Genomic DNA, 15976 nt, shown 5'->3' with positions numbered 1-15976 from the left:
TGACATCGTTCCGACAGACTGCGCTTACAGGAGAGAAACCGAAAATTGACACGGTCACGTGATCGCAACGTGTGTTCTATTTTGTTTACCATTTCATCAGCTGTGTGTTTGGAGTTGAGCTGACGAATACGACGTACAACTTTCGTTCAGAGTAAAATATATTTTAAACATTGTTAAAAGAGGCATAAATTAAGGTATAGATTATTTAAAATAAATCACCCAGTTTTATCTTCCAAGATTCATTTGAAGGTAGACTTATTAGTTAAAATTCCCATTAAAAGTGAACAAGTTACGATCGCCATCGTCAACCAACATTGAAGACTTGCAATGACCTGAGATATGACCTTTCTCCTGCAAAGTCACGAAGTGTGACGATCGGGCCACGGCTGCTTGCATTTTCCGGATAACAGTCCCCAATAGAAATTGACCGTTAGCCATCATTCTCCGCTATTACCCGGTTAACAATTTCACTGGAAAAATTCCGGATGCTCAATAGAAACACACTAAATGAGTATGGGTTTCAAAATAATGAACCCCTAGCCAATTTCAACTGGAAAATATATTCTCTTTCTGGTGTAGGTATCTTCCACAAGGATATGACAGATTTCAAATTGAATTGCCCCAATATCGTACCATGCAGTGCTCTCCTTACAGGTTCACGAGAACATGTTATAGCTTTTCTGCACATCGGACAATGTTTAAGCGACTTGGGGCATTTTTTACACGTACTATGCCCACAAAGAAAGATGACGCCTCCTTATAAGTTCACGAGAACATGTTAATCTTCTTAGTGATAGCTTTTCTGCACATTGGACAATGTTTAAGCGACTTGGCGCATTTTTTACACGTACTATGGCCGCAAAGAAAGACGATGTCTCGATCGTCGCCTCCTTACAGGTTCACGAGAACATGTTATAGCTTTTCTGCACATCGGACAATGTTTAAGCGACTTGGGGCATTTTTTACACGTACTATGCCCACAAAGAAAGATGACGCCTCCTTATAAGTTCACGAGAACATGTTAATCTTCTTAGTGATAGCTTTTCTGCACATTGGACAATGTTTAAGCGACTTGGCGCATTTTTTACACGTACTATGCCCACAAAGAAAGATGACGCCTCCTTATAAGTTCATGAGAACATGTTAATCTTCTTAGTGATAGCTTTTCTGCACATCGGACAATGTTTAAGCGACTTGGCGCATTTTTTACACGTACTATGCCCGCAAAGAAAGACGGTGTCTCGCCGCCTCTCCATACATATTGTACACTGTTGTGCCTCCTCCATCTCACGCATACGTTCCTTGAGTTGACGCATCTCCATATCGGAAGGCTGATTACTTCCTGATGCTCCTTGTAATGCAGCCCCTGAAGATGAAATAATAAACACAGACATCTGGGATTAATGAAAATATGTACATATATTGGTGCATGTTATTGTAGGTGAATGAGAGAACATATTGTACTCTTCCCACAATGCAATAGGCTTTTAGGTCAAATTTTTCAAGATGGATAAAACAATAACCACAGACACCTGGGATTAATGCAAGTATGTAAATTAAATATATTGGTGCAGTTGTTGTAGGTGAATGAGAGAACATACTGCACCATTCCCATAATGCTTTATGCTTTTGACACTTCCTACAGATATAATAATGAACACAGATACCTAGGATTAATGAAAATATGTAAATACATCAATCCATGTGATGCTTTTATGATGATTAAGGCTAGAAAAAAACAAGTTTATTTCCTGTGGATGGCCTGAAAACCAAAATGCAAAATGTTTTTGTTTTTTTCAGAATCAGGATTTATGATAAACTATGCCTCAAATCACAATCATTTATTCTCAAATCAGTGCAGAGTAGTCTAGCTATGAAAATTATAAATTGAATTTCATAGGATTTGTAATTTCATTGCTAGTGAAGCAAAATGTACAAGAAAATCAAAGTTTTGATTTCTCATATAAAAAAACAAAATGCGGTAAAATGGTCCCCCAAAGAGAAATGTGTGTGACCTGCAGCTGAGATGATATCAAACACTTCCCATAATGCATTTCTTCAATTTCAATTTTTTTTGTACTGATTTGCTATCTATTGCAACATGGGTCGATAGGGACAAAAAGTACCTCAATGAACAGAGCACATCCAGATCTTGCAAAATATTTATTTCTTGACTCTCAACCCATGTATAGCTAGTCTATTGTCAACATGAAAACAAAGGAAACCTGAACAAAGTAATAGGAGAGCCATTTATTGTAACAAGGTGATGTATCATGTTGCAAAGGATTCTGGGAAGTGCAAGATATTTTCTCCAGGCCTACAGGAAACAAACTTTTTAGCCCAGTAGGAACAAGTTATCACATATTTTCATGCATGTACAGTGTAAATATACCACATTTTGCATTGCAACAAACTACATGATTCTGAACAACCTGTTTCAATGGCACAGGCACAATATGAGAATAATTACTGTAACTGAGGAAAAAAGTATTGTTAAATTGCTGCTGTTGCCATGGTTACCTAACTGTTTGGTTTCTAAAATGCAAAGCTGAATTAGTTCATAAAGCATGACCTTAATGGGCTATTCCAGTCAAAATCCATACATCCCCTGGAATACATGACCTTATCATTTCGCACAGGGAGTGTGGATTGCAAATAGGGTTGCCTGAATGGGTGACTCCACTTGAAATCTACACCCCTTGTGTGGAAGATTAAAGCTGTCTTCCATTGAGAGTGTATGGATTTCAAATGCAATAGCCTATAAACTAAAAACTACAGCAGCTTTGTGGGGAAATTGCATTTTTCCTGCATTCTAAATATGCCACAAATTACCACAGAAAATGCATAGGTCACCTGCAACCACCTGACAGTGTTAGGGTTAAGACAGAGGTTGGTGGTCTTAACCAAAAAATGGCATTTATATGCTTCTGTATCTGAATACTTCATTTGGAAGAAAACATCTAAAGAAAAGCTTAAAGTAAGGCCCCAAAAAAAGATTGTTTGCTTGTCCTCCACCGACCGACTCTTATCTGGAAAATCTGGGAAAAAAGTGGTTGTTTTTTTAGTTTACTGTACAAATGAATACCGACCCTAATTTTGGAAATTCCAGAAAAAGTTGCTTTTTTTCTTTCAATATTTTTGACATCCTGAAAAGTTTTTTTACAGTTTCTACACACTTCTAAACTGTTTTAAAAACATGAATGAAGTGGTATACAGCAGAGAAATATCCAAATTCACAACTATTTGGGCTATATATTAAGCTAATTAAAGGCATACACAGTCATGTTTTGGCTATGGTCTTTAAAAAAATCCAAAAAAAAATTCTGACCGACCGATCCAATTCTGACAAAGTTGTGAAGGACAAGCAAACAATCTTTTTTTTGGCCTAATTTAGTGCCCAAAAACACCAATAAAAAGATGCTGCTATGTTCAAAAGAATGTGTGGTCAAGCATACCTATTTACTCTATGCTCCCCTTCTATTAAACACCCCTCAACTTTTTTCAAAGAAAAAGTGACCAAAATGCAGATATTTCCATGCCATAGCATGATGTCATAATCGCGAAATGGATGTTTTTTTGCATAAAAATGCACTTACAGATCTAATAATTGCGTAGTATTTTCCGCTAATATGTGGTCCCTGTATAGGCACCACCATGTTGTTTTTCAAATCGGAAGTTGCATTATGCTAGATCTGGAAGTCGCACTTCGCGAGTTTTTTCATTGAAAATTCACTTCTAATAAATGCACCCTGTCAAAAATGCAACGCTCCCGGGGCATTTAATAGAGTAAATAGTTAACATTTTACATATATTATATTTATATTAATACATTCATAGATACTACACTTTGTATAACACCATTTCATCAAAATTTTAGCACTGTTTATATGCATATCAAGATCGGTTAACTTCCTCAGTACTCGAGATTCTGAATATCCAAACAGCTCTGGGATGGAATCGAGAGCAGTTGGCTACAAATTTGAATATTTGAGGACCTTGGTTCTCAAGTTGTAGAAAGTCCTGTGCAAGTGACTAAATGATTTATTGAGCCAACAAGCAACATGTTAAGAATGGTGGTAGGGGCTGAAGAGGTTAAAGCTGACATATTTAGTAGCTGTATTTTAATTGGTCACTCAGAAGAATATATCGCGTTATTAACCAATGAGAGACACTGTACAATGAGGATATGTAGTTGTAGCCCTTGAACATGTTTAAAACAAAACTGCCAAGAGCTTTCATAGGAGGTGTCACTTTAAACTTGTTCAAGGGCCAATGATACATACAATGAACTTTCTACACAAATAAACATTAGTTCTCATTATCAAAGACTGAATTAGAAAGACTAGTTTAATTTGCGTCTGAATTCAGAGCAAAGGCACGACGTGATTGGTTACTGACCTGCATAGTACAGCATTTTCGGTGTAGTTGACAAGACATCATACGCAAACTAGTCTTTTTAATTCGGTCTTGAATTATAAGGCCTTAATCATTTAATCATTGTATTAGATACATAAAGTATTGAAGCATCTGAACCTGCATTCTTATAAAGCAAAATTAGTTCACTATCACAGAAGAGAATCATGTCTTCACATCATGTCATTACTTTAGAAAAATAACTGTTTTCATTTCAACCAAGCAGAATTACACTGGACATCCAAGCTGAACTATTTATTTCCTCATTTCCATTCTGCGGGAGCTCATGATTATATTCTTGATATAATTTGCATATATTTGGGTACACAAATACTAGATTTCGAAACGTATCAGAAGAATAAACTTTAGGATTTGTAAAGAAAAAAAAAATCCAGATTTGTGAGATCAAACAGCAGGTACATAAAATTATGTATCAAAATGAGCCCTTAAATTAATTCACACATAAAGAAGATTTGCCATTCTCAAATGATTGATATGGACAAAATGCCAAGTTTCTTTAAAGGAAGTGTCCAGGAATCACAACATTATGTCTTATATGTTAGAAAAATAATTATCAAGCACGAATCACATGGTTTTATTTAAAACAAACTCATATTAACCATAAAGAAAATCTCTCAACACGCGATATTCAAAATTCCCGCGACCAAATTTTCCAGAGCAGTGACGTCATGGTTATTTGTACTCATTTGTCGTCAGGCTTCATTGAATTGCTCTAGACAATTTCAGCGCGGGAATTTTGAATATCGCGTGTTGAGAGATGGCTGTTTTTATTCGTTTTTATGGTTAATATGAGTTTGTTTTAAATAAAACCATGTGACTCGTGCTTGATAATTATTTTTCTAACATATAAGTCATAATGTTATGATTGCTGGACACTTTCTTTTTAAAAAAATACCCCCTGCAAGACAGATAGAGCATCTGTATCATATAGGTGCCTAAAACAGTTCCAGACATGATTTGAGTAATGGGCTATCACCATACACCTATATGGAGGACATGACCTTAATCTCCCACACACGGAGTGTGAATTTCAAATGGGTTTACCTGAAAGAGTGACTCCATTTGAAATCTACACTCCCTGTGTGGGAGATTAAGGTCATGTCTGTCATAGGGGGTGTATGGATTTCAACTGGAATAGCCCAATTCATGATGGGAAGATTTGAATCTCTGTGATACACCAATGCATGATGGGGAGGCGTCATTCTATGCAATAATTCGCCAATCACACGGTCATCTCAAAACGAGGTTCTACCCGCTAAGTGGGTGCTGTGTATGCGTACTCCTGTCAAATGCATGCTTTAAGTACCTCGTATGCTGAGCAAAAGCCGTCTGAAAAAGCGAGAGAAACAAAAATGCACATTTTGCCCATGTGTTTGCAGGGAGAACCTCGTTTTGGTAGCAAGATGGCGGATCTGTGTAAAAAGCGACTAGAAACCCTGATAATCAAAATGCCACAGAACCTGCAAAGGATTTGGCTCTCATGGGCATTTTACGTCCAGATTTTCCTGGCAACGTCTTCAAGCTTGCTCCAGTGATCCCATCACTACGTCTGCGCCCTGGCATGACACGAGACGTTGTAGCATACCCAACTAGGCCTCTTACGGCAGGTGTGCTTTGCTTGTTGGGTTCACTGAGAGGGGTAGGATCCCCATCTGAAATTAAACGTAGTACAACTGAAACACATGGTATGGTATGACAGAGAGACATACAGACAGACACACAGACAGACATGGGCACACGAGACGTTGTAGCATACCCAACTAGGCTTCTTACGGCAGGTGTGCTTTGCTTGTTGGGTTCACTGAGAGGGGTAGGATCCCCATCTGAAATTAAATGTAGTACAACTGAAACACATGGTATGGTATGACAGAGAGAGAGAGAGAGACATACAGACAGACACACAGACAGACATGGGCACACGAGACGTTGTAGCATACCCAACTAGGCTTCTTACGGCAGGTGTGCTTTGCTTGTTGGGTTCACTGAGAGGGGTAGGATCCCCATCTGAAATTAAATGTAGTACAACTGAAACACATGGTATGGTATGACAGAGAGAGAGAGAGAGAGACATACAGACAGACACACAGACAGACATGGGCACACAGATGTTGTAGCATACCCAACTAGGCTTCTTACAGCAGGTGCGCTTTGCTTGTTGGGTTCACTGAGAGGGGTAGGATCCCCATCTGAAATTAAATGTAGTACAACTGAAACACATGGTATGGTATACAGACAGAGAGAGAGACATACAGACAGACACACAGACAGACATGGGCACACAGACGTTGTAGCGTACCCAACTAGGCCTCTTACGGCAGGTGTGCTTTGCTTGTTGGGTTCACTGAGAGGGGTAGGATCCCCATCTGAAATTAAATGTAGTACAACTGAAACACATGGTATGGTATGACAGAGAGAGAGAGAGAGACATACAGACAGACACACAGACAGACATGGGCACACAGACGTTGTAGCGTACCCAACTAGGCCTCTTACGGCAGGTGTGCTTTGCTTGTTGGGTTCACTGAGAGGGGTAGGATCCCCATCTGAAATTAAATGTAGTACAACTGAAACACATGGTATGGTATACAGACAGACTGACAGAAATAGATAGAGAGACGGAGAAAGAGAGGCATACAGCCAGACATACACCCAAACAGACAGACATACAGACAGAGACACACATAAGTTGTAGCATGCTCCATTTGACTTTACTGAAGCAGTGCTTTGCTGTAGTATTCGGTAAGGTCCTTTCGCGCTGCCCTACCTCTCTTTCTGATTATTGCGTAAATAGAACCAGGTCGCGCAATACTGGTTTTGATTGGACACACATCACATCGTCACCTCATTCGCTGAATTGCTGATGTACACACTCACACGCTTAAAAACGCTGCATAGATGCACGAGCGAAACACCTGCCTCAACACATTGACATCACTGCCACAACAGGGTGAAAAATGGTATAGTATAGTTGGCTTCACTGATGGATGTGAGTTCCCATCTGATATTATCAAAGGGAACAGATTTAGAGATGGCTTCATAACCTAACCGTCAGTCGACTGCCAGGGCCCAGGAAGAATTGGCAATTGAGCCTAATTTCTATTGTATGGAACACATAGAACACAGGTAAACCGCCGGTTCTGCCCATCAATCTTTGTTTTTAAATGTGTGCTTGATTTCATTCTGCCTGTAAAAAATTGTAAAGAAAATTCACTACATGTGCACATCTTTTGACATGCAAGAGAAGGAGTGAGGCATACAGGAGGACAGACACAGAAAAATGTAAGGACAGAGAAAAAGAGAGAAACAGACAGACCAAAAGAGAAACACAAGTGACACATAGAGAAACACACAGTAAAACTACACACAGACCACACACTTTTAATGTCATAATGGATATAAAATCTCAAAAATGAAAAGTATGACAGAATGTTAAGAAAATAAAATATCAAATATTATATATTATATAACAATAATAACAGGTTCAAACGGGAACTGAGAAATGACAACGAAAAGAGATGGTATGAAGATAAAATAACTTTATCCAATTTCAAAGATTGATTTATCAAAGTTTAAAAGTCTGTTGCTGTTGCATATTCTGAAAGAATATCTTTCTGACATTGATTGGTGAACAAATGACTAAAAATAACTTAATTTACAAATGTGGTGCATGCTTTGAGTGAAAAAGTCAAGTTTGAGTTTAAACTCATATTCTACAACTTGAGGTCAACTGTTGAGGTATGGTTATTGACTGGAGGTCAGTGTACTGTGCCATGGTTATGACAGTGATTCTCACCTTTACTTGTCACCTGTGTACCAGAAGACTTGCATATACTACATTCAGTATCCTTCTTGCTCATTGCACAATCTGAAAGAAAAACCAACAAACATAAATCATCATTGTACATTCTAAGACTTCTAGAATGTAACTTCGATTCTATAGTAGGAATTCCAATTGAATGAACACAGCTTTCAACAGCTGTACTCGATCCAAACGCGATCGTATATCGCGTATTTCAAACTACAACGCGAACGCACGACCTTGGATACAATGCTTACCAATCACAAGTACGTTGGCATGGTTGGATTCACTTTTGCGTTACTCACGCAGTCGCACACGCTGACGTACATAGCGTAGTGTACGCCAAAAAACATTGTGCTATTGAAAGCTGCGTTCATTCAATTGGAATTCCTACTATAAGACTCTTCTAAGACACACTTGGCTAGTTTTAAACTGACATACACACCCCCACCCCACACACACCCCTACAGGTATTTGTCGGCAAACGGCGACCCTGTACTGATCTATTCAAACATGTATGTATTTTTCTGATTTTCTGCTCCTAATCGTGGACGTTGACCTGTTTTATACAAATTATACAACATTTTTTTGGATCTTAACCCATCAACCGATGACTGATTTTTATATCAACAATATGAGATGTACGCACACATGCATCATTATGCTGTTTGCAGTCAATTGGACATCTCAGCGTAACGGGGACAGTCCCTGGTTGCAGTGACGTCCACGGTTGGAATGTAAAGTTTCATAAAAAAATGTCCATGTTTGCCAGCAAACACATACGTACACCACCCCACACACACACCCCCACACCTGTCTGTCTGCACTGGCAATCACAGACCTTGTGTATAATTGCTATCAAAACAAAGATGTCTGAAATGATGTTTAATTGTCTGACCTAGGACCAAACATAGCAGATTTTCTATGTTTTTAGCTGTGTATGTTAGACAGTACGAAATATGACTACCAATCACGGTCTGTATTTTAATACACAATAGAGGATGTGTCACTTAAAATGCATAAGCATTCAATTGCAACCAAGAACCAAGGACAGTGCTTGTTTGCAGGTAGGTCCATGATTTTAATGTAAAAAGTCTTGTGTACGTCCTCATTTGCAGGAACATAGCAGCACACATCCACCCCGGTACACACCCACACAAACCAACAAATATACCAATATGTACCTTGACAGAGTGACTTATGGCCACATGTTTCCATGACAACTTCTGCTGGTTTTGTTTTACATGCAGAACACTTGGCTGCTTCCATGTTGGCATAGGTTTTCACATCCGCCTGGTTTAGATGAAAATAGAGACAAATTGTAAGTATTATTGGGCTATTCCAGTTGAAATCCATACACCCCCTGTGGAAGACTTGCTTTAATCTCCTACACAGGGAGTGTGAATTTCAAATGAGGCCACCCTTTCAGTGTCGTCTGCTACAAAATGGGTTGTTCCACTTGAAATTAATACACCCCCTATGGAAGACATGACCTTAATCTTCCACACATGGGGTGTAGATTACAAATGGAGTCGCCCATTCAGTGTCGTCTGCTCCAAAATGGGTTGTTCCACTTGAAATTAATACACCCACTGTGGAGACATGACCTTAATCTTCCACACAGGGAGTGTGAATTTCAAATGAGGCCACCCATTCAGTGTTGTCTGCTCCAAAATGGGTTATGCCAGTTGAAATTAATACACCCCCTATGGAAGACATGACCTTAATCTCCTACACAGGGGTGTGAATTTCATATGGGGTTACCTGAATGGTTGACTCCATTTGAAATCTACACCCCCTGTGTGGGAGAATAAGGTAATGTCTTCCATAGGGGATGTATGGATTTCAACTTGGAACAGCACATATTGGAGCAGCAGAGATGTAGCTACAGTGGGCGGTGGTGGGCGGCAGAGCCCACTACTCAATTTTGGATCCCACCACTCAGCACCAATTTTAACACTGGAGCCCACCACTCAGAAGCCAAAATTGCACCATTTTATTGAAATAGTTAAGAACTTAGTATATTTTGGCAAAAAAATTCCAATGATGACACTGAATGGGTGACTCTATTTGAAATTCTCTGTATGGAAGATTAGGGTTATATCTTCCTAGAGGGGGTGTATGGATTTCAACTGGAACAGCCCATTATTAGTGTCCCACTACAAGCATAAATGTGACCTGCTGCAACAAAATGACTGTAAAATCACCAGGGCAATTCAGATGATAACCCTCCAGCAAACATGCATGATACATGAAAAAAAAAAAGAAGAAATTCTGGAGGAAATACTGATTTTGAAGACATACTGTACACGCAGAAATTTTCATGGTGGTTTTATTATCGCGAATTTCACGGATTAATATGTGCCGGCGAAAATAATAACCCATGAATATGTTAACATGAAGAAATTTCTTATGTATTTTATTATGTAAGTTGCCAACAACCGCGAATTGAACACCTTGCGAAATTGTCAGTGATAATTGAAACCGCAAAAATATCTGTACGCAAAAAAATATTGGCGTATCCAGTAATCAAAGAGCAACCCACCCTAACATGCTTGTAAAGCTTAGGAAATAAGGAATTCAATCTTGTATATCCCAGAAAGACATTTTATAAACTTTATGCTCATTCTGCTTACTATCAGTTTAATTTGAGCTTGCCATTAGTTTTTACTTGAATTTGAACTTGGACTGACCTTGCACTCAAAGCATTTCTGGAATAGTTTAGCACAGTCCATACATGCAGCTTGATGTCCACACGGTAGAAATCTACAGTTTGGCGGTTTACTACACATGCGGCACTCCTTAACCATAGCTTCAAGATTCTTAGAGCGACGGTTGGCTTGGTTTCTGCTAATCCCACCTGCACTTCCTGGTTTAGGCACACGAAGTTTGGCTTTATTTTGATTGGCCAATTCTTTCCTACAATGGAACAAACATAAATACAAAACACACTTGTTATGAATAATAAAAATTCCTTTAAAAAGGAATGGGGCACCCAATGGGAGCTTTGATGTGATGTGCTGAAATAGCTTGAAATGTAACCGTTTGGATAACAGTTTCTTCTATTGTAACATTAGCATAGTAAACATAATAAACTCAAAATGATCGAGTGTGAGCTCTTACATTTAACCTCCTTGGGATTAGTGCAGTAAACTCAAAATGACAGCGTGTGAGCTCTCACATGTAACCTCCTTGGGATTAGTGCAGTAAACTCAAAATGGAAGAGTGTGAGCTCTCCCATTTAACCTCCTTGGGATTAGTGCAATAAACTCAAAATGGTAGAGTGTGAGCTCTCCCATTTAACCTCCTTGGGATTAGTGCAGTAAACTCAAAATGGTAGAGTGTGATCTCTCACATTTAACCTCCTTGGGATTAGTGCGGTAAACTCAAAATGGCAGAGTGTGAGCTCTCACATTTAACCTCCTTGGGATTAGTGTAGTAAACTCAAAATGGTAGAGTGTGAGCTCTCACATTTAACCTCCTTGGGATTAGTGTAGTAAACTCAAAATGGTAGAGTGTGAGCTCTCACATTTAACCTCCTTGGGCTTAGTGTAGTAAACTGAAAATGGTAGAGTGTGAGCTCTCACATTTAACCTCCTTGGGATTAGTGTAGTAAACTCAAAATGGTAGAGTGTGAGCTCTCACATTTAACCTCCTTGGGATTAGTGCAGTAAACTCAAAATGGTAGAGTGTGAGCTCTCACATTTAACTTCCTTGGGATTAGTGCAGTAAACTCAAAATGGTAGAGTGTGAGCTCTCACATTTAACCTCCTTGGGATTAGTGCAGTAAACTCAAAATGGCAGAGTGTGAGCCCTCACATTTAACCTCCTTGGGATTAGTGCGGTAAACTCAAAATGGCAGAGTGTGAGCTCTCACATTTAACCTCCTTGGGATTAGTGTAGTAAACTCAAAATGGTAGAGTGTGAGCTCTCACATTTAACCTCCTTGGGATTAGTGTAGTAAACTCAAAATGGTAGAGTGTGAGCTCTCACATTTAACCTCCTTGGGATTAGTGTAGTAAACTCAAAATGGTAGAGTGTGAGCTCTCACATTTAACCTCCTTGGGATTAGTGTAGTAAACTCAAAATGGTAGAGTGTGAGCTCTCACATTTAACCTCCTTGGGATTAGTGCAGTAAACTCAAAATGGTAGAGTGTGAGCTCTCACATTTAACTTCCTTGGGATTAGTGCAGTAAACTCAAAATGGTAGAGTGTGAGCTCTCACATTTAACCTCCTTGGGATTAGTGCAGTAAACTCAAAATGGCAGAGTGTGAGCCCTCACATTTAACCTCCATGGAATTAGTGTAGTAAACTCAAAATGGTAGAGTGTGAGCTCTCACATTTAACCTCCTTGGGATTAGTGCAGTAAACTCAAAATGGCAGAGTGTGAGCTCTCACATTTAACCTCCTTGGGATTAGTGCAGTAAACTCAAAATGGTAGAGTGTGAGCTCTCACATTTAAACCTCCTTGGGATTAGTGCAGTAAACTCAAAATGGTAGAGTGTGAGCTCTCACATTTAACCTCCTTGGGATTAGTGCAGTAAACTCAAAATGGTAGAGTGTGAGCTCTCACATTTAACCTCCTTGGGATTAGTGCAGTAAACTCAAAATGGTAGAGTGTGAGCTCTCACATTTAACCTCCTTGGGATTAGTGCAGTAATCTCAAAATGGTAGAGTGTGAGCTCTCACATTTAACCTCCTTGGGATTAGTGCAGTAAACTCAAAATGGTAGAGTGTGAGCTCTCACATTTAACCTCCTTGGGATTAGTGCAGTGAACTTACTGTCTTGCGTCAACAAATTGCTTGATGATATCTTTAGTCTTTTGGTCAGGTATTAACTCCATGGGAGTCTTTCCTTGTTTATTTTTCAATGATAGGTCTGCTCCAGACTTGACTAGAAAACATGCCACAGCTGCTCCTGGTGTCATGTCATTGGTATTGGCTGGTACTATGGGCTTTAACTAATTGAAACAAAAGGACAGGTGTCATGTCATTGGTATTAGCTGGCACTATTGGCTTTAACTAATTGATACAAAAAAAAGTAAGGCAAAGTAAGTGATTAGATTAGAGTCTGAAGTTGACCGTTTTCGAAAATTCATTTATCGTGTTGTAATCCATGTTGTAAAATTTGTAAATCCATGTGTCATGAATAAAGCTTAAAATGTATAAACAATGATTTAATGTCCCAATAAAGTGTTCAATATCACGATCAATATGCTCTAATTGGGATGTTCTCACGATAATAGGCCGACTGTTACGATGTTTGGATGGATGTAGGGGGTTCAAGCCTTGGTAATATACCTTTATTTCGGGATTATTAAACAGTATTTTTATCATAAAAATCGACACAAACAACTTGGTCTTAACATTTATTTTACTTATCTTTTAATAAAACAGGGATGTAAATGATGCTTTGAAAAAATTACGGAAAATATTAGAAGTAAATTGTTAAGAAGAGTGACAGTGGCGAGCGCCGGAGACGCAAAGCCCATACGGCGTGGGGTCCAGGGGCCTGCTTAAGGGCCCCTGGTGGGGGTCGAGGGGGCGAAGCCCCCCTTGAAGCTGTAGGGTTTCTGCATGTTTAGAGGCCTTAGGAAGCTGTTATCGTGGGGTAAAATGGCAGTAAATCGTCATGTAAATACTCCTTTAATTTAACCAAATATCAGCTTTTAAAAAATAAAATCCCCTCTTTTACCTCCATCCATTTCCAGTTCCAACCATTCTTTATTCCATGATCGATTTTCTTGATGTCTGCACTCCGATCAACTTCCATTTTGGACACAAATTACAGCACAATATTACTCGCTCGGTACACACGAGTCACGATGTTTTGATCGCGATCGCCATCTTTGATTTTGAGTAATCGGTCTCTTGTACAGCCATTCCATTCTCGCTTTCACATACGTACTTGTGTATTATCGTTCCACATGAAACTGGTAACAGAGGTTGTACAAATGTAAGAGAGACGACAAATGATGGCGCTATTTACTTATTAATTTATTTTGCCAGACGGTGATTTGCGGCATTAAAAAAAACATTTCGGAAAATTAAAAAGATAAAGAAATAAACGGAAAAAATCTCGAAATAACGTTAAAAAATCTACAAAATTACGGAATTCCGTAAATTTACGGAGAATTTACATCCCTGTTTTAACAATTTTTGTCACATATCATTTTCCGTGTTGTACCTACGATTCTGTGACTTTTTTCAGTTTTCCGTAAAACGGAAACCTTCGGACTCAAGTTAAGATCAAGTAGCATGTTTAACTTCATTGTCCTTACCACACTGACCATAATTGCGACTAACGCCCTGCAGGGCAACCCGAAAATCCGAAATACCCCGGACTGATCCAGACCAACTTGGACCGAAAGTGGATCAGATTGAAAATTTTTAAAAATGAACTGGTCGGGCGGATCAGGGCATGTATCATCGCATTAGGCCGGATCGGGGCGAGTTCTCGCTGAGTTGAAATGGACTAGGGTTCTTTCTTTCGGTTCGAGTCGGGTTCAGGAAAAAATAAAATATATTACAGCTGAAGTATGCACTCTCTCATGCCAAGTATCACAAGTATCGCAGGAAGTATCTAGGGGTATCTACGTTTACACTTTTCAAGTTTTTTTGGACAATATACACTAGGATCTACAACATGCTCATCTATCAGGACACAGTTCTTTAACCCCAATACATTTGTACAGGACACAGTTCTTTAACCCCAATACATTTGTACCTTCATTGAATGACATTTGAAAATTTTGGTACAAAAACTCATTCTCTGCAACTTGAGGCCACACTTTGCACTATGATTGTTTAATTGAGGTTATTGAACTATGCCATTTGGATGAAGTCATTGTGGTCCATAGTGATACTTACCAAGTCCATCAATTCTGGACTTGTCGTTGTATAGACATTTTGTCTCATAAGTGCCAGGTGTAAGCTGCTGTCCCCATCCTCATCAATGGCATTCACATCAGCTCCCTTGGCAACAAACAGATCAATGACCCCAGCATGACCTTGACCTATAGCCAATAGTAGAGGCGTCTGGCGACGATTGTTTTCAATATCGACATCACACTGGCCCTGTGGGAAAAGTCACATTGGTAAAAGGTTGTGGGTGACTGAGTTTTGAAGTGCAATTAATTGCTCAGCTAAAAATTGTTTTTTTAGTCTTCAAAAAAATTTTGGCCAAAAAAGCAACTTTTAGGTCCTAAATTACAGGGGAAAGAAGAATTATGCATCGCACACTAGCACATTTAAACATGAATTTACAAATGGAAACATAACATGCATAGGCAGATATACCAGAGAAAAAACTCTGGACATACCTGGGGACTTGAACCCCAGACCTCTCGCTTGTCGGGCGAGCGCTCTAACCACTGAGCTACACAGACTGTCCCTGATAAACAGGACTCAAGTCTGGTACTTATGGATATGAGTAGTCAAGGGTGAACAGTACAAACAACACATTACACACCAGTGTACGAGATCAATTATTGATGCTTACCCGCCAGCCTAATATAATCATACAAACAGAGGAAGAGGCTTACGCATCATACACTGGAACATGGAAACATTCAAACATTACAACTAGCGCACGAGATCAAATTAATGATGCTTAATCGTTATTCTTAATATATCAATATACAGGGGAAAGAAGAATTACGCATCGCACACTAGCACATTTAAACATGAATTTACAAATGGAAACATAACATGCATAGGCAGATATACCAGAGAAAAAACTC

The 15976-nt window shown here is 39.1% G+C and overlaps 1 protein-coding gene across 1 annotated transcript in view; it reads right to left on the bottom strand.

Annotated features, from left to right (window-relative positions):
* Positions 1–904: 904 nt before the first annotated feature.
* Positions 905–15976, bottom strand: part of LOC140168679 (uncharacterized) — a 35809-nt gene continuing 20737 nt past the window's right edge. Inside the window, exons 15-22 of the mRNA XM_072192090.1 lie at positions 15105–15311; positions 13017–13195; positions 10927–11152; positions 9418–9526; positions 8228–8299; positions 6528–6977; positions 5895–6257; positions 905–1366 (exon numbers count right to left, since the gene is read on the bottom strand). Coding sequence (XP_072048191.1) covers positions 1131–1366; positions 5895–6257; positions 6528–6977; positions 8228–8299; positions 9418–9526; positions 10927–11152; positions 13017–13195; positions 15105–15311 — 1842 coding nt within the window. The 3' untranslated portion in view covers positions 905–1130. The remainder of the gene's footprint in view (positions 1367–5894; positions 6258–6527; positions 6978–8227; positions 8300–9417; positions 9527–10926; positions 11153–13016; positions 13196–15104; positions 15312–15976) is intronic.

Source organism: Amphiura filiformis, chromosome 13, assembly GCF_039555335.1.
Source record: "Amphiura filiformis chromosome 13, Afil_fr2py, whole genome shotgun sequence".
Taxonomy (NCBI): Eukaryota; Metazoa; Echinodermata; class Ophiuroidea; order Amphilepidida; family Amphiuridae; genus Amphiura; species Amphiura filiformis.
The sequence above is the reverse complement of the archived record's forward strand: the minus strand, read 5'-3'. Positions and strand labels throughout refer to the sequence as shown.